Here is a 23,173-nt window from a genome sequence, read left to right on the forward strand (position 1 = left end):
GACTTCATTTGTCATTATAAGTTAGATAATATTAAGTGGAATCTGAACTGAGCCTTAGTCTCCTCATCTATAAACAGGAGGATAACTACATTTATCTCTTGCCGTCTCTTGGGGTTGTTGCAAAGATTAAGCAAGATTTTCAAAAACTGTGAAGCATAATACAAATGTAAGTATTATCATAAATATTTTGAACTTAAAAATACATTATGTACTCAAAGTACCAAGAAATTGACTTTATCACATAAGGTTACAAATTGGAGATTTTAAAAATTGATTTTTTTAGGTCAAATGCGATGTAGGTAGGTTTGAGAAAGTAAAATCTATGTTGGAAATAAAAGGTTTCCAACAACAACAAAGATCTTTGAAATTATATGATCCATAGTACTGACTTACCTTCACATCACACTTTTGGATTTTAACCCAAATGGTTTTAACTCCCGATTACATTTTTAAACTTACATTTTTACTGACCCCTCAATTTTTCAAAAGTTATTTAGAATCATTTTTTTTAATCATATAGTAAACACTGTCCTACACAGAAAGTGCAAAACTAATTTCAAACAACCGCAGCTCCAAACACTCCACCTCTACCCTAAAACACACTAAACTGCAATAAACAGCAAAACTGGGTTTCTCTTCTGGCTAATCTTTAGGTGAAACAATGAAGTAATTTAAAGCTCGAAGGAACTGGGTAGAAAAAAGGAAAAGATGGGTTCTTAGAGTTTATAATGTACAACAGGGTTGGCTTGTTTTTCAAATGCAGATTTGGAACAGAGCCACACCCATCTTATCAAGGGCTGCTTCTGCTGCAATGCCAGACAATAAAGTCACTGGCCCTTTAAAGAAAATATTTGCCAAACACTGGCTAGACAATCAATACTGAAAAGAAAACAAAGTCTCAACCAGCCAAAATGTTTTCCTTTGTAATAAGATTAATATTTACTTTTGTCAGATCATGAGGACTCTTATTCTGGTTCTGCTGGGTTGAGGTCAACCTGACCACTTCCAACCACCTCCACTACCACTCTCCCGGGCTAAGTCGCCGTCTTTTACCCCCTGGATTACTGCAATTCTCTCTCATTTGGTCTTGTCTCACTCTAGGACTACAGTCCGTCCTCAATTTAGTAGTCAGGTCAGTCCTTTAAAAATTGTCATGTCGTGTCTCTCCTTTGTTCCAAACCTCCCAATGACCCGTCATCTCATTTAGAATAAAAACCAAAGTCCTTACAATGGCCTATAAAACCTTAGTGATCTGGGCCATACTGTTTCTAATATCTTTATTGGTCCCCTCTTCCCTCATTCTGTCTCCAGCCAAACTCACCTCCTTCCTGTTCCTTAACCAGATGTATTCTGCATTAAGTCTTTTATGATGGCTATCCTTGCTGCCTGGAATACTCCTCAGATACCTGCGTGACTAATGCAGTTACTTCAAGAGTCTGTTCAAATCTCATCTTAAAATGAGGCCTTTCCAGGCAACTTCACCCTATAATTCCTATTTCTTTACCCTCTAGTATATATACTATGCCATATTTGTTATTTGTCTTCCCTTGTGCCCTATCAAGTAAGCCTGGAACACTTCAGTTTGTGAGAAAGGAAGGAAGAATAAATGATATTTACAAATAATGAAGTAGAAAAAATTTTTTTTTCCTTTAAAAAGCATTAGCGACAATTGAGCAGGAGGGAAGCAAGCAGGAGTAGGGAGTAAATGTCCAAGTTAAACAACAAAACAACTTCAAATCTTTAAATTATATGACTTATTGGCTTTAAAATAAAAACTGCAAAAAAACCCAAAAAAACTCACACCAAAACCCTACTTTTCTCTCTTTTAAAAAAAAGTATTTGCAAAAGAGAATTATCTTAAACTGCCAAATGAATTTTAAAAGAACACACACACACACACACAAACCTATGTGCTACTCCTGCACTTACATGCTTTAACATATTATCTAAAGCTGCCAAATCAATTAAAGGGGGGAGGGGGAAACTCCTAAAGCTGTTTAACATATCAAAGGAATTTAACAGGACCAATCAGTATAGTTTCATAAATGGAATATTCCTGGACATAGTTCTATAAATATTTACACCAAAGACCTTACATCTATAACTTGCTTCCAAAAGATAATGAGGTAACAGTTGTCAATTCAAAGCACAGCTACAGATGATGAAATAAAGCCAAAGCTGATGTCACATTACGAATGCAGTAAGTCAAGTACAGCAAAGCAGTGTCTTGTGTCATTCCCAAATCATTGCCACAGCAACCTTCAGCAATTTCTGTCTCCTCTGAGAAAGAATAAATGAATACAAAGTCAACAGAGCAAAACCACTAACAACATCTCTCTAATTCAGAAGTGATAACTTAAAAATACATATTCGGTTGCCTTAAAACCATGATCAATTTAAGACCTTGAAGAATCAGCCACAATATAGCTGCCCTCTGTAAAGAACAAAAAGTAAATAACCTTTTATTTTCAAATGATATTGATTGAACACATCTTGTTAAGGAACTTCCCTCTGACTACAAGATGGTAGAGCATTCTAATGTGTCATTACAACGTGATCTAATTAATAATAATTTCTTGCAACTGTCAGGGCATGGCTAGAGAGTGATCTTTGGCTTGATCTATTCTACAATTAAGCACTTTGTAAACTAAGCTATCATTTTCTGAGTGTTTATATCAGATATTGTGTTAAGCACTTGCCTTTAATCCTCACAACAAACCTGTAAGATCGGCCCTAGTATTATCTGTTCTCCACAGAGAAGGAAACCGAGGCTTAAGTTAAAAAACTTGAACCTAGAACCAAAGAATTTCTATTCCAAAGACTGCTCCTGCTCCTAACCATTATTAGAACTGCCTCTCTGAATTCTCCTTGTATCTGCAACACAGTACTAAAATAAATGAGGCCAAATATCACCCTATTCTGTGCTATATTACTGCTTAATTAACAAAAAGTAAAACCTTTCCCAATCTTACAATCTTGTGTACTTTAGGGCTATTCGTTACTAGAATAAATAAAACAAATAGGAAAATAAGTTTTAAAACAGAACTTGCAAATGTAAATGCCCATGATTTCTGAAAAAAATTAGCTAAGTGACAAAATTAGGTGTGTAGAAAGAGCCAAACTAATTACATGTCTGGTTAAAAATAGGAAGGAAAACAAGACAGAGCTGTGACTTGTAATTCACTCCCAGTTCTTACCAATTCATGCAACTTTGGCCTGGTCATTTAGCCTTCAGGACTCCGTTTTCTCATTTTCAAACAAAGAGTAATGAACTAAATAACCTAACTAGCTGTTACACATTATGATTCTGTTTTTACCAGGTCTTAGAAGTATCTGAGGGAAGAAGAGATTATTTAAACCCTAAATGTTTGTTTCTAAGTAAACATTATGAAGTAAAGACATAGATCTACTATGCTAAATTTACCCCAAATCCTTTGAGAATCAGTATTTTCTAAATAAATGTTTTCATAACAAAATATTTTAATAAGAGTACTAAATAGCTACTATTCCATTGGCTTGTGATGTTTTACATAAATACATTACCTACCCTTCTGACTTCAAAGACTATGCTGTTAACTTCACTTAACCTCACCAGTCTTTATCACCTTAACCAATGTGTCCGTTTCGTTTTAATATTAAAAGGCACGAGATAGGGATGATTACTAGCATGAACTGCCCAACGCAGAGCCTGGGACAGCTCTGGAATTAAATCTGTGTGTGTGTGTGTGTGTCTTCTATTTCACAATTATTCGTATTAACAAAACTTCTTATATAATTCAAAATCCTGTCTGAATAATCAGATCGGCGCAGCAAGTTCTATGAGCCACGGAACAGATACTAAATCACCTCAAAATCAGGCATATTGGGGTGTAGAAAACACTTTGCAGCAGCGTTTTATTTTTCACCGACTACCACGCCTAATCGCCTAATTAAAATACAAACTGCACAATCGTTTCGTGGAATTAGCCACAGTGAGTTTCACGTGGACTTCCCTTCTCTCCAAAATTAGACCAAACACCAAGATGAAGACCCAGGAGGCCAGAGCAAGTCTTGAGAAATGGATACCAAGGCACAGGGCACACCTTCAGTGTCACACCCTGCAGCCCGACTGCCGCCCCCTTCTCCTTTCCAGCCCAAGAGGCAGCCCAGGGAGCGGCAGGGGCACCTCGGGTCTTTAGCTGCCAGCTGGAACCATTCTCCTACTCAACCTCTACCCCCTGGAAGGGTAGGGCGTTTCTAGAAAGTCCAGTGTCAGTGCAGAGCAGGGGAATTGGGACAGAGTGCAGGGCACGGGAGGGGACTGGCGCGAGAGACGTCACGGCTCGACTCTCTCGGGGCAAAAGGAAGCGGGGGCTGGAAGCCTGAGTCCAGCCGGGGTACCTTGCGTCCAGCGGCAGAAGATGGTGTCAGAGAGACCAGGGCTGCTGTTGGTGCCCCACACCAGCTCCATCAGCTCTTTAGTCAGTTCGGACATGATGGGATGCCGGCGAGCTGGTCTTGGCTTTCAGGACTCCTGCCCCGGCACATGGGGAAGGGGCGGCTTCCGAGACCAGAGTGGCGGGACGGCGGCGGTAAACGAGCTTGAAGGTCAGACTGGAGGGAGGCAAAAGGAGAGAGACCTACTTGCAGAGACCCCGCCTGTCAAGCCCGGTCCGAGCGGCAGCAAGGAGTTTCCCGTACCGGAAGTACCGGAGCCACTTCCGGCTTCTCTTTCACTGCGGCCCCCACGGCCGGAGGGGCAGGCGGCGCCTCCCCGGAAGCGGAAGTGGGGGTGGGGCGAGAAGAGCTGCTGGGGACTCTTCGGGCTACTGGCCTTTCTGAACTCAGTGCAAGGGGGCTGTCGTGCGGTGGCTGCTTTTGTGTTGGCCGGAGCATCGCGTCCCGTGGGCGTTGGCATATTTCTACCATTGTAGAATACCTCCTTCTCCGCACTGCTTTGGGATTAGCCCTAGGACCCCAGGCCCAAGCCCTGGGACTCAGAACATAACCTATACCTTAAAATTTGTAATATTAATTATGCCAAACTACAGCTTTAAGAGTATGGTTGAGTCTCCTTGAGGAAACATTCATGTCTGTGTGGAGAGCTGCCCATAAATTGAAGGTTCTCAATCTCTTGCTAAGTCACATCAAGTTAAACCAGCTATCAACATAACTGAAGAATGTGGCCGAATGAATGTTAGAAATGCCTGCTGCTAAGTCGCTTCGGAGCAGGCAATGGCACCCCACTCCAGTACTCTTGCCTGGAAAATCCCATGGATGGAGGAGCCTGGTAGGCTGCAGTCCATGGGATCGCGAAGCGACTTCGCGATCTGAGCGACTTCCCTTTCAAACTTTTCACTTTCATGCATTGGAGAAGGAAATGGCAACCCACTCCAGGGACGGGGGAACCTGGTGGGCTGCCGTCTATGGGGTCGCACAGAGTCGGACACGACTGAAGCGACTTAGAAGAAGTAGAAGTAGAAGTCTCTTCAGTCGTGTCTGACTCTTTGCGACCCCATAGACGGCAGCCCACCAGGCTCCCCCGTCCCTGGGATTCTCCAGGCAACAACACTGGAGTGGGTTGCCATTTCCTTCTCCAATGCATGAAAGTGAAAAGTGAAAGGGAAGTCGCTCAGTCGTGTCCGACTCCTAGCGACCCCATGGACTGCAGCCTACCAGGCCCCTCTGCCCATGGGATTTTCCAGGCAAGAGCACTGGAGTGGGGTGCCTAGAAATGCCTGACCCAAACATAACTCAGAATTACAAAGCTCTTTACAGGAAAACAGATTCAAAGCTGCCCGTTTGTAAATGGTAGAGCAATTTTACCTACAATTTTGAAGACTGTAGGGTATATGGGCAACACGTGAGCTTAAAGACCAGGTTTCAATCATTGACAAGCATTCAGTTGAATTTAGTGGTTTCCCTGAGTTGGTGATGGATAGGGAATCTTGCTGCAGTCCATGGGGATCGCAAAGAGTTGGACGCGACTGAACTGAATTGAACTGAAAATTTTCTATTTGTGACACTTACAAAGAAGAAAACTTATTCTGGCTGAATTTGGAATTTCAAACAGAAAGGCAAAAATCTGATGGGCTCCTTCAGGCAGCAAATAACAGAGTTTGCTAATTTATACTCTATTTTTGACTTAAGCAACCTTTGTTGTTGTTAAAAGGAATTGCTCAAAGTACCTTAACCCTATCCATAGCCTTCTTCCCAATCTTTATTCCTTGTGAAGTATCCTTTATCCTGTTTTTCAAACCGAATCTTATTCATTCTTCAAAATGTATGTTGACTTAAAAAATACAGCCTAAAAATTCAAAGTTGTTTTTTTTTTTAATTCAGTGAGTATTTTTAGGACTTTAAGGCCAGGAGACAGCATCTCTAGTAACCCTGAGACAACTGCTCTGAGGAGGCGAGGGGAGGAGACAGGTTGATAGAAGTTTTGCAACAAAGGGCAGGTAGTCTGAACATCAAAAGATTATTGTTAATTAAAGGAAGCCAGATATTTCACAATCCAATATTCTTGGGCTTCACTGGTGGCTCAGATGGTAAAGGATACACGTGCAATGCAGGAGACTTGGGTTCGATCCCTGGGTGGGGAAGATTCCCCTGGAGGAGGGCATCTCAACCCACTTCAGTATTCTTGCCTGGAGAATTCCCCTGGACAGAGGAGCCTGGCAGGCTAAAGAGCTGGACAAACTGAGCGACTAAGCACAGCACAGATATCCCAAGTTAAAGAATTTAGTGCTTTTCTAGGTGTGGGAAGATGCAAGAGTCTGGGATCACTGAAATCATTTCTTTCCATGTATCTCAGCTATCCTGGGCCAGTAGCCTGTGTTTTTTCACATCCTGAGCTCCATTGGGGCTCACCTTAGGGAGTAGCTACAGTCTTGGTGGCTGCTAGTCCACAGGTACCCTTCTTCCTGAATGCCATTAGGGCTCAGGAATTCACATTGGAGTGCTGTAATCACTGATTACTGTGATATCCCTGGTTACTGATATGGCAAGAAATACTCCATTTCTTGGTGCTTCCCTGGTGGCTCAGGTGGTAAAAAATCTGCCTGCAATGCAGGATCCAGGTTTGGGCTGATCCCTTGGTGAAGGGAATGGCTACCCACTCCAGTATTCTTGCCTGGAGAATTCCATGGACACAGGAGCCTGGTGGGTTACAGTCCATGGGGTCACAAAGAGTTGGACACAATTGAACAACTAACACTTCCACTTTTCACTCTACTTCTCACATAGTAGAAATGGTACTTTGTAGTAAAGCCTTCTCCAGTTGTTACAATATAAAAGAAAATTTTTAGCTTCTGAAATTTCGTGAAAGTGAAGTTGCTCAGTCTTGTCTGACTCTTTGTGACCCTATGGACTATAGCTTACCAGCCTCCTCCATCCATGGGATTTTCCAGGCAAGAATATTGGTGTGGGTTGTCATTTTGTAACTTGCTTATGACAATTACTGTCATTTGTAATTTGCAAATAATTATTTACTTTTCTCCTGTGGAAGATGTTTAAGGAAGAGGAGGACCTGTCTTATTCGTAGTAACTAATAGAGAGCCTTGAATATAGCTGGATCTCAGTATTAGAATGAAACTTGCCTTAATGGAGCTTGAGAATTCACTTACGGAACTTAAGAATTCAAGAAGTAAGGAAATGAGGGGAAGTACCAGTGACTGGTCCAAGTAAATGTCTATTATTTGCACAGGTGATTTATAATTTGCACAATTATTTCACTTCCTAAAAGACATAGAAGGGCCAATGTTCATAGATCCTGTAAGTGGCAGAACTCTAATGTCAACTACAAATTGGCACTTGCCATGGGAGCTTGCATCTACCTTTAATCTACAAGGATTAAATCATGTGCTGCGGCAGCTGCTGATTTTTAACACCCCTGAAAGGTCTTCAGGGTGAAGAACAGAAATGTAGCATTCTGTGCTCTGGGAAAAATGGGCAGAACAGGTCTTCAGATAGTTAGATATTTTGAGGAGCTGATTTTATGAGCCCAATTCTAGTATCTTGTCATATCTAGAAAAGCACTAAAATCCTTCATGGTGACAACTGCTTGTTGTGACTAGCAAAAACCTTCCAAAAATATGTGCTTGATTGCATGTACATCCCCTTCACCAAAATCACATATATACTGACCTTCACCATTACCTCTTTAGAGCAGTTTCTCAGAGCTATCTGAAATGCTGTCTCAGGCTATAGTCCTCATTTTGCCCCAAATAAAACTTAACTCACAACTCTCACACTGCATTTTTTTAAAATCAGTAATAAGTTCAGAGGTGTTTGCCACGTTTTTCTCTTTTCATTATTATAGAGACATAGTTATAGATATAATTGTCCATGAATAGAAAGAAATACTTTCAAAAAAAATTTAATGAAATATTTCTTGATCCATGATTTTTCTTAGTTTTCAGCTGTGATGAAACTGGCAAAATCTTGGGTAGATGTTAATATGCATGATCTTTCTACCTTTAGGTTATATTCTCTATTTGCAACATACTTTAAATTTTTAAATTAGCTGGACATATTTTTAACAAGGAATATTTGATTGTTAAATTATTTATGTTGCTTAATTATTCATTACTTGCTACATTTGAATTGTGAAGTTACTTACACTACATTAGAAATGCAAATTAATGTTCATTTAACATTTTTTTAGTTAGTAATTATTTAGAAAAATAATAATTGTAACAGTCAAGTTTGTTGCATATATTTCTGGTACAGGAGGATAATGCCTTTTTCGTTTTTATAATGACTTGAAAATTATGTAATTTTTCTTTGGCATATTTATCTTGCTCCATATTTACAGTATTTTTTTCCTTAGGACCATCTATGTGTCTTAGTCTAAGTAGCTAACTTATGTCCGACTCTTGTGATCCCATTGACTGTAGCCCTCCAGGCTTCTCTGTTCATTGGGTTCTCCAGGCAAAAATATTGGAGTGGGTTGCCATTTCCTTCTCCAGATTGCCATTTCCCAACCTGGGGAATCAAACCCAGGTCTCCTGCATTGGAGACCGATTCTTTACCACTGAGCTACAAGGAAAGCCCAGGACCATCTATAGTTTTTATTAAATTGATGTGTGTCATTAAGATGCACATATTCATGAATGCCCAGTGGCTCAGTCATGTCAGACTCTTTGCGACCCCATGGACAGTAGTCCACTAGGCTCCTCTGTCCATGGAATTTGCCAGGCAAGAACAGTGGAGCAGGTTGACATATAGGTTGCATAAATGATTTTTAATCCTAAAAGAGAGTCTAAAAATATCAGAAACTTCCTGTTAACATATTAAATTTTATTTGTAGTATTCCTCTTTCAAATTCAAGTCAGGGCACCTCTATAAAACTGGGCTTAGATTACCAGAATCGTCAATTCTCTTTAGCCAAATTCACTATTTCAAAGAAACAGAATTACTCATTATTAAATACTAACTCCATGCTGAATTATTCTGTTGTCTTTTCCCAAATTTCCCTGTCAAAAAAGAGCAAAACAGCTTCATGACCATGTTACTAGCAACTACCATGAAAGGGCTCTTCTCCAACTAGAAGCCCTCAGATTCGAATTTAGTATATTTGCACCACTTGTTTAAGAGAAATCAATCTTTCAGAAATCCACTCTACAATAAGATAAGTTCTAAGCAGGTTACTAAAACAATCCTCTCTGTATTTATTAATAAAAACTATTTCATGTATATGCCCCTTGGCTTCCAATAACAGTGTAAATCTGTCAAGCACATGAAATTCTTTCCTTTGCATCAAACTAAACACATCTCAGTTCCTTATAAATCCACCACTGTCATGCTCAGGTATGACATAAAATGTCATTTCCTACTAATACGTGGTGGAAAAGGGGTTCTGTCATTAAATGCTGAGTTAAATAAAGTCAAGCAAGAGATGCTCAAAATTCTCCAAGTGAGGCTTCAACAGTACGTGACCAAGAACTTCCAGATGTTCAAGCTAGATTTAGAAAAGGTAGAGGAACCAGAGGTCAAATTGCCAACATCCATTGAATCATTGAGAAAGCAAGAGAGTTCCAGAAAAACATCTACTTCTGCTTTATTGACTATGCCAAAACCTTTAACTGTGTGGATCACAAAAAAACTGGAAAATTCTTCAAGGGATGGGAATACCAGACCACTTTACCTGCCTCCTGAGAAATCTGTATGCAGGTCAAGAAGCAACAGTTTTAAAGAACTGGACATGGAACAATGGACTGGTTCCAAATTGGGAAAGGAGTGCATCAAAGCTGTATATTGTCACCCTGCTTATTTAAATTATATGCAGAGTACATCATGAAAAATGCCAGGCTGGATGAAGCACAAGTTGAAATCAAGATTGCTGGGAGAAATATCAATAACCTCAAATATGCAGATGACACCACGCTTATGGCAGAAGGCGAAATGGAGCTGAGGAGCCTCTTGATGAAAGTGAAAGAGGAGAGTGAAAAAGCTGCCTTAAAACTCAACATTCAAAAAATGAAGATCATGGCATCTGGTTCCATCACTTCATGGCAAATAGATGGGGTAACAAAGGAAACAGTGACAGACGGTATTTTCTTGGGCTCCAAAATCACTGCAGATGGTGAATGAATCCATGAAATTAAAAGACACTTGCTCCTTGGAAGTAAAGTTATGACCAAACTAGACAGTATATTAAAAAGGAGAGACATTACTTTGCCAACAAAGGTCCATCTAGTCAAAGCGATGGTTTTTCCAGTAGTCATGTATGGATGTGAGAGTTGGACTACAAAGAAAGCTGAGCACTGAAGAACTGATGCTTTTAAACTGTGGTGTTGGAGAAGATTCTTGAGAGTCCCTTGGACTGCAAGGAGATCAAACCAGTCCATCCTAAAGGAAATCAGTTCTGAATATTCATTGAATGGACTGATGCTGAAGCTGATGCTTCAATACTTTGGCCACCTCATGCAAAAAACTGACTCACTTGAAAAGACCCTGATGCTGGGAAAGATTGAAGGAGGGAGAAGAAGGGGATGACAGAGGATGAGATGATTGGATGGCATCACCCACTTGATGGACCTGAGGTTGAGTAAGCTCGGGAATTGGTGATAGGGAAACCTGGCGTGGTACAGCCCATGGGGTCGCAAAGAGTCAGACACAACTGAATGACTGAACTGAACCGAACTGAGCAAGAGATGGAATTATATTTGAATCATTTTTTCACTGAGTTTCTCACAGTTTATTTCTACAGAAAACTGTTTGGAAATCATTGGCCACAGTATAATGGAATAGATTTTTTAAAACTTTTTTTCTTAGGTTATTTGGATGTAGACCATCTTTAAAGTCTTTACTGAATTTGTTACAGTATTGCTTCTGTTTTTTGGTTTTTGGCCACAAGGCATGTGAGATCTTAGCTTTCTGACTAGGGATTGAATACACACCCCATGCATTGAAAGGGGAGGTCTTAACCACTGGACCACTAGGGAAGTCCCTAACGAAATAGATTTTTTATAGGAATTAGAAAAGCTGGATGTTAGTTTTTATTTGGGTACCGTGACCTTGGATGGATCACTTAACTGTGCTTTCTCTGTTTATAGTAAGGACTAAATTTAAATCATCTCTTAATATCCCATTTACTTTAGATCATGCCCAGTTCTGATTTTAAAAACTGGCTGATTAGAAGTTAAGATGTGTAGAAGGAGTGAGAAGAAAAAGAATGTTGAGCAAGTATAAAGAGTAAACAGTTTAGCACTATTCTTCACTAACACATAGAATTAAAGAGGTTGGTGATTTGCCACTTGTCATTTAGTTGTGCTAACATTTTAACTAAGATCAACTTCAAACTTGCATATTAATCCAGAACTAACTATATTAACTGAGTATATAAGATACACACTTGGATGTGTCACAAGTACTTCCAACTTAGTATGTGCCAAATCAAATATCTTGCCCCAGAAAACCTCCCCTTTCATGTTTCATTATCAGTGAATGGTGCCATTCTGTATAAACATGCACATATTTAAATATTCTCTATTTTGATATAATAAGTAAGCACTTTGAGACTCAGATGCCACACACAGAAAATAAACTTACTAATAATTACATCATACAGGGATTATGGGATTTAACAGAGTTAACAGAAAAAAAATGCATAATGAAAAATGCTATTCTTATGTTAGCTATATTGATGGTTTGAACCAGGAACCTTGGGGAGAAAGGTGGAAGATGAGTTCTTGCTGCATTTGAGCTGGAGAAAACATCAGAGAAGTTTAAGCTGGACAGAATTTAGTTTTTTGGCCACACTGTGTGGCATATGGGGTCTTAATTCTCTGACCAGGGATCAAACCTGCATCCTCTGCATTAGAAGCAATCATCTTATACACTGGACCACCAGGGAAGTCCCCTGAACTGGATAGAATTTTGACTAGCAAAGACAGGGAGGATGTACGTTTAGGCATGAAATATTGCAGCAGGAGCCTGGCATTAGTGTCACTGGAGAGATGAGTGAAGAATGCCAGATTAAGGAGGTGCCATAGACTGAATTTTGCCTCTTCCAAATTCATATGCTGAAGCCTTAGCCTCAATGTGACTTGCAAACAATGCCTTTAAAGGAGTAATTAAGCTTAAATGACATCATAAATATGGTATTCTAATCCAACAGAACTGGTGTGCTAATTAGAAAAGGAAGAGACACTGGATAGCTCCCTCTTTCTCTCTCTTCCCTCTCTCTTCTCATTCTCCCCCATCTTTATCTTTGGTTTTCTACTGTTCTACTGTGTTATAGGGTGTGGGTCATTTCTATTTATCCTGCTTGCTATTTGTTGTACTTTTTCAAATTGTAAATTTATGTCTTTTATCAACTTGGAAAATATTTCAGCCATTTAGTTTTTAATATTTTTTTCTCAGCCATTATTATCCATCTCTGGAAATCCTAACACATACATTGGGTTTAGTCACTCAGTCTCCCATGCTCAACTTGTCTTCCATATACGCCATTTATTTTTCTCTACATAATATATACGTAAAATAAAGTCTTCATCTTTTAATCTCTGCTCACCTCTGTCTTTACTGCTTTTAGCAAATTTAATTGAAAATTTAAATCTCAATTGTTTCATTTTTATTTATACAAATCAAAATCTTTGATTGTTTTCCAGATTTTCCAGAAGTTTTATAATAGTATTTTCTAACTCATTTATTATGAAATGTTTTGTTAGTTCTATGATTTGGATTATAAACTTTTTTTCCTGTTTTGGACATACTGTACAGTTTGTGGGATCTCAGTTCCCCAACCAAGCACTGACCCTAGGTCACTTACACTGAAATCCCAGAATCCTAACCACTAGGCCACCAGGGGACTCCCAAACTTGTTTTTAAATTAAGTTTGGTTTGTGGGAATCTTGTATGACTGTATTATCTAGATTGAGTATTTGTCCCTCAAAGAAATTTTGAATTTGCATATTGTGCTGCCATAGATCAATTTTATGTTGCTTTCTGAGATGAAATTTTCCTGGGCCACACAGAGAGTGAAAATGATAACTGCAGCCTATGTGAGGAAGATACATCATTACAAATTCTCAAATGTGGCTCTTTATTGATCCATCTAGATTCTATGTCAAGACAGAGACCCTTACTTGTCATCTTTTGGACAAATTTTCCACAAACTTTTGCATAGCAAAGGAAACCATAAGCAAAATAAAAAGAAAACCTACAGAATGGGAGAAAATATTTACAAATAATGCAAGTGACAAGGGCTTTATTTCCAAAATACATAAATGGCTCATCCCACTCAACAACAACCAAAAATAACCCAATCAAAAAATGGGCAGAAGACCTAAATAGACATTTCTCCAAAGAAGAAATACACATGGCCAAGAGACACATGAACGTTGCTAGTTATTCAGTTCAGTTCAGTCGCTCAGTTGTGTCCGACTCTTTGCAACCCCATGAACCGCAGCATGCCAGGCCTCGCTGACCATCACCAACTCCTGGAGTTCACCCAAACCCATGTCCATCGAGTCGGTGATGCCATCCAACCATCCCATCCTCTGTCGTCCCCTTCTCCTGCTACCCTCAATCTTTCCCAGCATCAGGGTCTTTTCAAATGAGTCAGCTCTCCACATCAGGTGGCCAAAGTATTGGAGTTTCAGCTTTAACATCAGTCCCTCCAATGAACACCCAGGACTGATCTCCCTTAGGATGGACTGGTTGGATCTCCTTGCAGTCCAAGGGACTCTCAAGAATCTTCTCCAACACCACAGTTCAAAAGCATCAATTCTTCTGCACTCAGCTTTCTTTATAGAAATAGAAATTAAAACTGCAGTGTGGGCCCACTTCACACTGGTCAGAATGGCCATCATTAAAAAGTCTACAAATAACAAACTCTAGTGGGGTGTGGTGAAAGCGAACCCTCCTACACTGTTGGTGGGAATATAAGTTGGTGTGCTGCTGCTGCTAAGTCGCTTCAGTCGTGTCCGACTCTGTGCGATCCCATAGATGGCAGCCCACCAGGCTCTGCCATCCCTGGGATTCTCCAGGCAAGAACACTGGAGTGGGTTGCCATTATAGCCACTCTGAAAAACAGTATGAAGGTTCCTCAGAAAACTGAAGCAGAATTATCATATGATCTACCAACCTTACTCCTGAACATATATCCAGACAAAATTATAATTCAAAAAGATACACTTACCATTATGTTCATAGCTTCACTATTCACATTAGCCAAGACACATAACCAGTCCATTCTAGAGGAGATCAGCCCTGGGTGTTCTTTGGAAGGAATGATGCTGAAGCTGAAACTCCAGTACCTTGGCCATCTCATGCAAAGAGTTGACTCACTGGAAAAGACTCTGATGCTGGGAGGGATTGGGGGCAGGAGGAGAAGGGGACAACAGAGGATGAGATAGCTGGATGGCATCACTGATTCTATGGACATGAGTTTGAGTGAACTCCGGGAGATGGTGATGGACAGGGAGGCCTGGCGTGCTGCGATTTATGGGGTCGCAAAGAGTCAGACACGACTGAGCGACTGAACTGAACTGATATACATTTATACTCAGTCATAAAAAAGAATATAATACTGTAATTACAGCAACATGGATGCAGCTAGAGATTATCATACTAAGTAAGTTAGAAAGAGAAAGACAAATACCATATGATGTCACTTATATTTGTAATCTAAAGTGAAGTCACTCAGTTGTGTCTGACTCTGTGACCCCGTGGACTGTAGCCCACCAGGCTCCTCCGTCCGTGGGATTCTCTAGGCAAGAATACTGGAATGGGTTGCCATTTCCTTCTCCAGAGCCTCTTCCTGACTCAGGGATCAAACCCAGGTCTCCTGCATTGCAGGCAGACACTTTAACCTCTGAGCCACCAGGGAAGCCCTTGTAATCTAAAATATGACACAAGTGAACCTATCTATGAAACAAAAACAGAATTACAGACATAGAGAACAGACTGGTGACTGCCAAGAGGAAAGGGGTTGGGGGAAGGATGGAATGGGAGATGACGGTTAGCAGATGTAAGCTTTTTAAATATAGAACGGATAAACAACAAGGTCCTACTGTATAGCATAAAGAACTATATTCAATATCCTATGATAAACCATAGTGGAAAAGAATACGTAAAAAAGAATGTGTGTATATACATAAAACTGAATTTGTCCAACTTTGTGAAACCCCATGGACTGTAGCCTGCTAGGCTCCTCTGTCCATGGAAATCTCCAGGCAAGAATACTGGAGTGGGTAGCCATTCCCTTCTCCAGGGGATCTTCTCAACCCAGGGATTGAAACCAGTTTTCAGTCAGATTCTTTACCAGCTGAACCATCAGGGAAGCCCAAAACAGAACTTAACACCCATTGTAAATCAACTATATACTTCAATTAAAAATATTGAAAACTAATTGTAAGTATATACTTTCCTATGTTCAAGAAATGATTAGCCCTTAAAGGAATGCTGTGCTTAAAGGAATGCCCATAAAAGAATGCCAGAAAGTCAAAGAACAATTGATGTAAGCCAGTCAATTACCACCTAACCATCTCACCGATGGATTTCACCTAATCAGTAGTCAATGATGTGTATATCCATACCTTGATTTGTAATTCCAATAAATATTTGATATTGTATCTGTAATCTTAGGATTTCAATTCTGCAATTCCATCAACAGGTGGTGCCATTGTATTATAGTTTGAATTTTGTAAACCAAAAACCTTTTTGGAGTAGTTGCACCCATAAACATCTTCCTTTTTCCAAAGGCTTTGGTCATTACTTTTGTACCTTAGGAACCTTGATTTTATGATTTTGTTTAAAACATGTATATTGTTGAAATTTATGTCCTGGAATAAACTTGGCTGGATTCTTCTACTTTATATAATACTTCTAGAAATTTCAGGATATAATGTGTGCCATTTTGTTGACAAAGCAACGAGTAACCAAAAATAATAACTATGTATTCTGATATCTACAGGACCAATGTATGCTTTATAATTTCAGATTATCACAAGTTCTCATTTCATAAAGAAAATTACAGGCCAATATCCCCGATGAATATAGATGCAAAAACACTCTAAAACAGAATTCAGAAGCACATGAAAAGCATCATTCACCACGATAAAGTGAGATTTATCCTTGGGATGCAAGGATGGTTCAACATACAGAAATCAATGTGATCAACCATATTACTAGAATAAAAAATTTATATGTTCTCATAAACACAAAAAAAGCATGTGGCAAAAAACTTTGATTCATGATAAGGGTTTGTAAATTAGGTATAGAAGGAACATATTTCAACATAATAAAGGCCATATATGACAAGGCAACAGAAGATTTTATAATTTTTAAAATACTCCTTTGCAACCCACTCCAGTATTCTTATCTGGAGAATTCCATGGACAGAAGAGCCTGGTGGGTTACAGTCCATGGGGTCTCAAAGAGTAGGACAGGACTGAGTAACTAACTAACAACTCTTGCATTTGTAACAGAACACCTCTGCATGTTTTCTTTTTTGTACTGAGAAAAGCAAGACAACACTCAATGTCTATTTGTGTAAGGGTTATTTTTTTAAAGATGCTATTAAATATTACACTGGTCACACCTCTGTCAAGAGATCTCTTTATAGTTCAGTATTCCCAGAAATAACACCGCTGGGCGATCTCTCCACGTTGCAGCCAGTTGTGGGTGTCAGCCTGGAATGGAATGGGCGAACCCCATACGCACCGGCATTAAGAAAGTGCGTGGAGGATAACTGGCTCTGCCCTTTCTGAGTTCTGCCTTTGGTTCACTGTGTAAACTGGCAAAGCTATTTCCCTCGAGAGTGCTTGTCAAAGTCACAGCATGATCCCAGAAGGTGGTAAGAAGAAGTTGTGACTCACCAAAAGAACTTACTTTGAGGTTTCTTGTAATTCTCCTCAGTGATTTCAGGAACCCATAGCTTGTCTAAGCTAATTAGTCCTGCATTGTTGGTGTGGATGATCTGAGAAAAAGAAATTGAAAATAATACAGTTCTTTAGAAATACTAAAAATGTATACTCACACACAAATCTAAAAATGTACACAACACAAATGTCAAGAAATGAAACAAACCTACTTAAAATCATTTGCATCAATTTGATGAGCAGATCAGCAGATGGAAAACTCAGCTCAGGGTAGACAAAATACAATTTATTTGGCATTTGAAATCCAAGTTAGGGGCTACATGTTAAATGATACAATTATCAAAATACTGGATACATTTTGTTTTATTATAAACTAAGAAATGTTAACATAATTCTCCTTCAGTATAAGTTTTAATATATAATTCTCATTTATTAGCACACCTCTATGGTTCAAAGGCACATTTTCAAATTTATTATCAGACTTACTCTCATTGATTCTTATGATACAACTCTGTAACAATCGTCATTTCATAATCAAGATTAGTTTTCAAAAATTACACTGAAATAAGTATTGGAGCCTACAGTAAGCCACATCCTTTTAAGTTATGTGTTCTTTTCATTACACAATGAGGAGTGAAAAGAGTAAATTTTAACAACTGAAGTTGCTCTGTAGTACAGTAAGTGATTAAGTTTAGAGGAAAAAGATATAGAATAATCCAAATGTTATTTTTATTAAATTGTGATAATAAATGATATGCATCTCATCCTCTCCATGAATTATCCTAACATACTGCAATTCTGTCTTTACTAGGGCTTAAAATGGGCAGGGAGGATCTCTTTGATGTTCAGATCTAAGCTTTTTCCGGTTGGAGTGGTAAGTGAAGAGTGGGGAATATTTTTCTTGGCTCAAAAATAGAGTGAGGGCATATCCCAGACATATTGTGTTAATATTCAATTCCTCTCTGCCATTATGCTTTTTCAAAGTTTGGTTGTAGGTCCTTATCCATTCTGTGAAAAATCATAAGATTTTACATTTGCACTTTTTCCTTTATGTCCAGAAAGTAAATTCATGATTTTTCAACAAGGGTGAACTTTTTATCTTCTTTGAGATTTTGTTTTCCTTGATAGTAGAAAGTATCCTTTATATTTATTGAAAATTTTTCTGCTCAATTTTTTACAGAGAAATTTTATACAAAGTGACTATCTATTGCATATAACATGTATTATACATAACAATAAGTTTATATAAGTTAAGACACTGTGAAAAATCAAGAATATTTTGTTGTTAAAAGTTGAAGAAAATAGTTGAAGCTACAAGGATGACAAGATGCTTCTAGGGGAACATACTTTTGGAAGTGAATTTCAAGACACTGTTTGCATCCTTCATAGTATAAAGAAAAAATTCCCTTGATCCAGAAAAGATTACAAGGATAGAAAATATGAAATAAAGTGTTAATAGGTAAGGAAGAAAATAGAAATGACTGTTACAAAAGGGATATATAGGGATTTCCTTGGCTGTCCAGTGATTAAGATTCCTTGCTCCCAATATGGGGGGCTGGAGTTCAATTCCTGATCAGGGAACTAAGATCCTGCATGCTGCCTGGTGCTACCAAAAACGACAACAACAACAGAGTGAATATACATGGGAGAAAGAGTGTGAAAAATACCAAAAACACAGAAGAAGATAGATTTGAAATGGAGGCAATAAAGAGCATAATTAGTGATGTAAGTAATCAGTTTGGCACTAAAATACACAAATTTGGATAACTCTCCCAGAATGCATATGAAAGATTAAAGCCATGCATAAAGTTATGATAGAATAAATTACACAGAGGATGGAGACTCAAAATAAAGAGAGTTGGATGGAATTAACTCTCTGAGGGGAAGGGCATTGTTTCTGCTTCGTTCATCGAATCTGGGGGACTGCCTGGGTCAAAGAAGGCATTCATTATATATTTACTGAAAAAATAATCAATTGGTTACTGCATCAGTTAAGATGCTTTTAGGTTTATGTTTTAGGAAACTCAACTGAAAGGGACTTAGATATTAATGAAAATGGTCCACATAATTAATAGTCCAAAAGTAGGATAAAGGTTAAGATTGGTTAATCAGTGGTTCAACAATATCATCAAGGACCAATATTCTTACAATTCCTCAGTATACACTTTACTTTACTGTAGGTTCCACTTGGAGTTTTGGAATAATGGCTACTTCCTCATTCATGTTCAGTGGCATAAAGAGAACATTTTTTCAGCTTTTGCTCAAGTGTTCTTCCTCAGTTTCACTAATTTAGTTAATAAATCCAGCTCTGTTGCCAGGGGATCACTATGCTGTTGATTGGCTTAAGCTTAAAGTTAGAAACCAGTGCATAAGAAGAGTGATGTGATTGCAACGATTAGTTAATACCAACCAGAGACCATTCCTGGAATTTAGGCCAATTTTCTCCATCCTATTGCTGCTACACGGAGAAGGCAATGGCAACCTACTCCAGTACTCTTGCCTGGAAAATCCCATGGGCAGAGGAGCCTGGTAGGCTGCAGTCCATGGGGTTGCTAAGAGTCAGACACGACTGAGCGACTTCACTTTCACTTTCCACTTTCACGCATTGGAGAAGGAAATGGCAACCCACTCCAGTGTTCTTGCCTGGAGAATCCCAGGAACGGGGGAGCCTGGTGGGCTGCCGTCTATGGGGTCGCACAGAGTCGGACACGACTGAAGCCACTTAGCAGCAGCAGCAGCATTGCTGCTACATATTAACAGAAGGATAAAACCGGACAGTGAGGGTTTCACCACACATTCTTTACAAAATTTATAAAGAAGACATTTGAGGCAAATAATACAGCAGATACAATATTAAAAAGTCTTTTGTTGAAGAAAGTTTCGTGTATACATATTAGAAAGGCAGTGCTGGGGCTGCCATGCAAAATACCGCAGATTGTGTGGCTTAAACAAAAAAATTGTGTTTTCTAATACAGTTCTGGAGGCTAAAGGCCCAAGGCCAAAGTGACGGCAGAGTTGGTTTCTGGTGAGACCTGTCTTCCCAGCTTGTGCACGAGGACCTTCTCATTCTGTTCTCATATGATCATTCCTCTGTGCAGTTCAGTTCAGTTCAGTCGCTCAGTCGTGTCCGATTATTTGCGACCCCATGACCTGCAGCACGCCAGACCTCCCTGACCATCACCAACTCCCGGAGTTCATACAAATCATGTCCATCGAGTCGGTGATGCCATCCAACCATCTCATCCTCTGTCATCCCCTTCTCCTCCTGTCCTCAATCATTCCCAGCTTCAGGGTCTTTTCACATGAGTCAGTTCTTTGCATCAGGTGGCCAAAGTATTGGAATTTCAGCTTCAACATCAGTCCTTCCAATGAACACCCAGGACTGATGCCTTTAGGATGGACTGGTTGGATCTCCTTGTAGTCCAAGGGACTCTCAAGAGTCTTCTCCAACACCACAGTTCAAATGCATCAGTTCTTCTGTGCTCAGCTTTCTTCACAGTCCAACTCTAACATCCATACATGACCACTGGTAAAACCATAGCCTTAACTAGATGGACCTTTGTTGACAAAGTAATGTCTCTGCTTTTTAATATGCTGTCTAAGTTGGTCATAACTTTCCTTCCAAGGAGTAAGCGTCTTTTAATTTCATGGCTGTAGTCACCATCTGCAGTGATTTTGGAGTCACCCAAAATAGAGTCAGCCACTGTTTCCCCATCTATTTGCCATGAAGTGATGGGACTGGATGCCATGATCTTCATTTTCTGGATGTTGAGCTTTAAGCCAACTTTTTCACTCTCCTCTTTGACTTTCATCAAGAGGCTCTTTTGTTCTTCTTCACTTTCTGCCATAAGGGTGGTGTCATCTGCATATCTGAGGTTATTGATATTTCTCCCAGCAATCTTGATTCCAGCTTGTGCTTCATCCAGCCCAGTGTTTCTCATGATATACTCTGCATATAAGTTAAATAAGCAGGGTGACAATATACAGCCTTGACGTACTCCTTTTCCTATTTGGAACCAGTCTGTTGTTCCATGTCCGGTTCTAACTGTTGCTTCCTGACCTGCATACCGGTTTCTCAAGAGGCAGATCAGGTGGTCTGGTATTCCTATCTCTTTCAGAATTTTCCACAGTTGATCGTGATCCACACAGTCAAAGGCTTTGGCATAGTCAATAAAGCAGAAATAGATGTTTTTCTGGAACTCTCTTGCTTTTTTGATGATCCAGCGGATGTTGGCAATTTGATCTCTGGTTCCTCTGTCTTTTCCTCTGTGCACAGGCATGACAAAAGAGAGAGAGGGAGAGAGGGAGGGAGAGATAGAGAGATCTCTTCTTTTAAGGACACCAGACTTACTAGACCAGGGTCCCACCCTCATGATGTCATGCAACACTGTGGTGGTGGTTTAGTCCCTAGGTCATGTCTTTTGATCACATGAGCTATAGCCTGCCAGGCTCCTCTGTCCATGGGATTTTCCAGGCAAAAATACTGGAGTGGGTTTCCATTTCCTTCTCCAGGAGATCTTCCCAATCCAGGGATTGAACCCTTGTCTTTTGCATTGCAAGTGGATTCTTTACCACCAGAGCTACCAGGGAAGCCTCAAGGCCCCATCTCCGTGACATTTCAGGTCCCTAGGCATCAGTGTCAACTTGGACACTGTGTTCAGAATTCAAGAAATGCTGAAATCCCTTCTTCAGTGCACAGTTACCTGAGTAAAAACCTTTAGGTCCTATTGGGAATGCAGTAAGGGAATCACGACTGTGTGTACATCTGATACATTCTTGCAAGGTCTTTTTTTCCTGGGGACCCTATCTCAGGTCAATAAATTCCATGCCTAAAACCTGGATTAGGTCTGGAAGCTGGCCTAGGGATCATCTTTTATTTAAATTGGGGCAACTGTCTTCATTCACCATCCTTTATTTTGTTTTTGCAAATTGGGAGGTACCTTTGTTGGCTGCCCATCCATTTTGCCCTTAGGGGATGCCGTGTTCTTTAAACCATCTCCAACCTTGCTATCCACTACAATTGCATCTACTTAGCTTCCTATGATTATTCGCATTCACCTCAATTCTAAAATCTAGAGGGAACTGTTATCCCCACCGTGATCAGGAGCCCTGGGCTTTAAAGAACACTTCAGCTGTCATCCTAAAACACGGGAGATCTAACACTGAAGTTCTTAATGATGCTGGTGATCTCTCAACAGTGCATTTCTTATGGCCTGGAAATGGTATCTCCCACAGGATTTCCCATGGAACATAATCATTTGACAGATTTTCTGGTCTAGCAGGCACACCTCTCTTAGCCTTTGGATCCCTTTTGCTACCATCATCCATGGCAACTCTGGAATTTCAAACTCCTTTTGTGTGGACCCATTGCTTTTTCCATGCTTCTAGGAGTAAACTGTACCACCCTCCTGGAGTCTTTGCCAGGATATTAAATCTTGCATCTCTGGATTGTGTATTCAACCTTACGGGGCTTCCCAGGTGGCTCAGTGGTAAAGAACCTGCTGTCATGTAGGAGATACAGGTCAGTCTCTGAATCTGGAAGATCCTCTGGAGAAGTAAATGGCAGCCTGCTCCAATATTCTTGACTAGGAAACCCCATGGATAGAGGAGCCTGGTGGGCTAGAGTCCATGGAGTTGCAAAGAGTCTGAGACAACTCAGCAACTAAACAACAATAACAAATTCAACCTTACACACTTGCCTCCTTCATCAAAATCTCTCAGAATCTAATCCTATGCAAATTTGCCTGGTTCTTTCTGTATCTTGCAGCTCATTTGAAGCATAGGTCTTTTCTTCCTGATTGCCTTATATTGTGACTTTCCCTAATTATGGGCCTGGTCACCTGGTGAGGAGATGAGGCAGATTT

General features: G+C 39.8%; 1 protein-coding gene across 2 annotated transcripts in view; it reads right to left on the minus strand.

Annotated features, from left to right (window-relative positions):
* The window catches only part of MINDY3 (MINDY lysine 48 deubiquitinase 3), a 79,573-nt gene extending 74,873 nt beyond the window's left edge, over positions 1 to 4,700 (minus strand). Inside the window, exon 1 of one of the 2 annotated variants that reach the window (XM_019973100.2) lies at positions 4,381 to 4,700. In XM_019973100.2, coding sequence (XP_019828659.1) covers positions 4,381 to 4,474 — 94 coding nt within the window. In that variant the 5' untranslated portion in view covers positions 4,475 to 4,700. The remainder of the gene's footprint in view (positions 1 to 4,380) is intronic. The other variant, XM_019973101.2, reaches the window with a different exon arrangement.
* Between the last annotated feature and the right edge of the window lie 18,473 nt (positions 4,701 to 23,173).

The sequence above is a fragment of the Bos indicus genome, chromosome 13, assembly GCF_029378745.1.
Source record: "Bos indicus isolate NIAB-ARS_2022 breed Sahiwal x Tharparkar chromosome 13, NIAB-ARS_B.indTharparkar_mat_pri_1.0, whole genome shotgun sequence".
Taxonomy (NCBI): Eukaryota; Metazoa; Chordata; class Mammalia; order Artiodactyla; family Bovidae; genus Bos; species Bos indicus.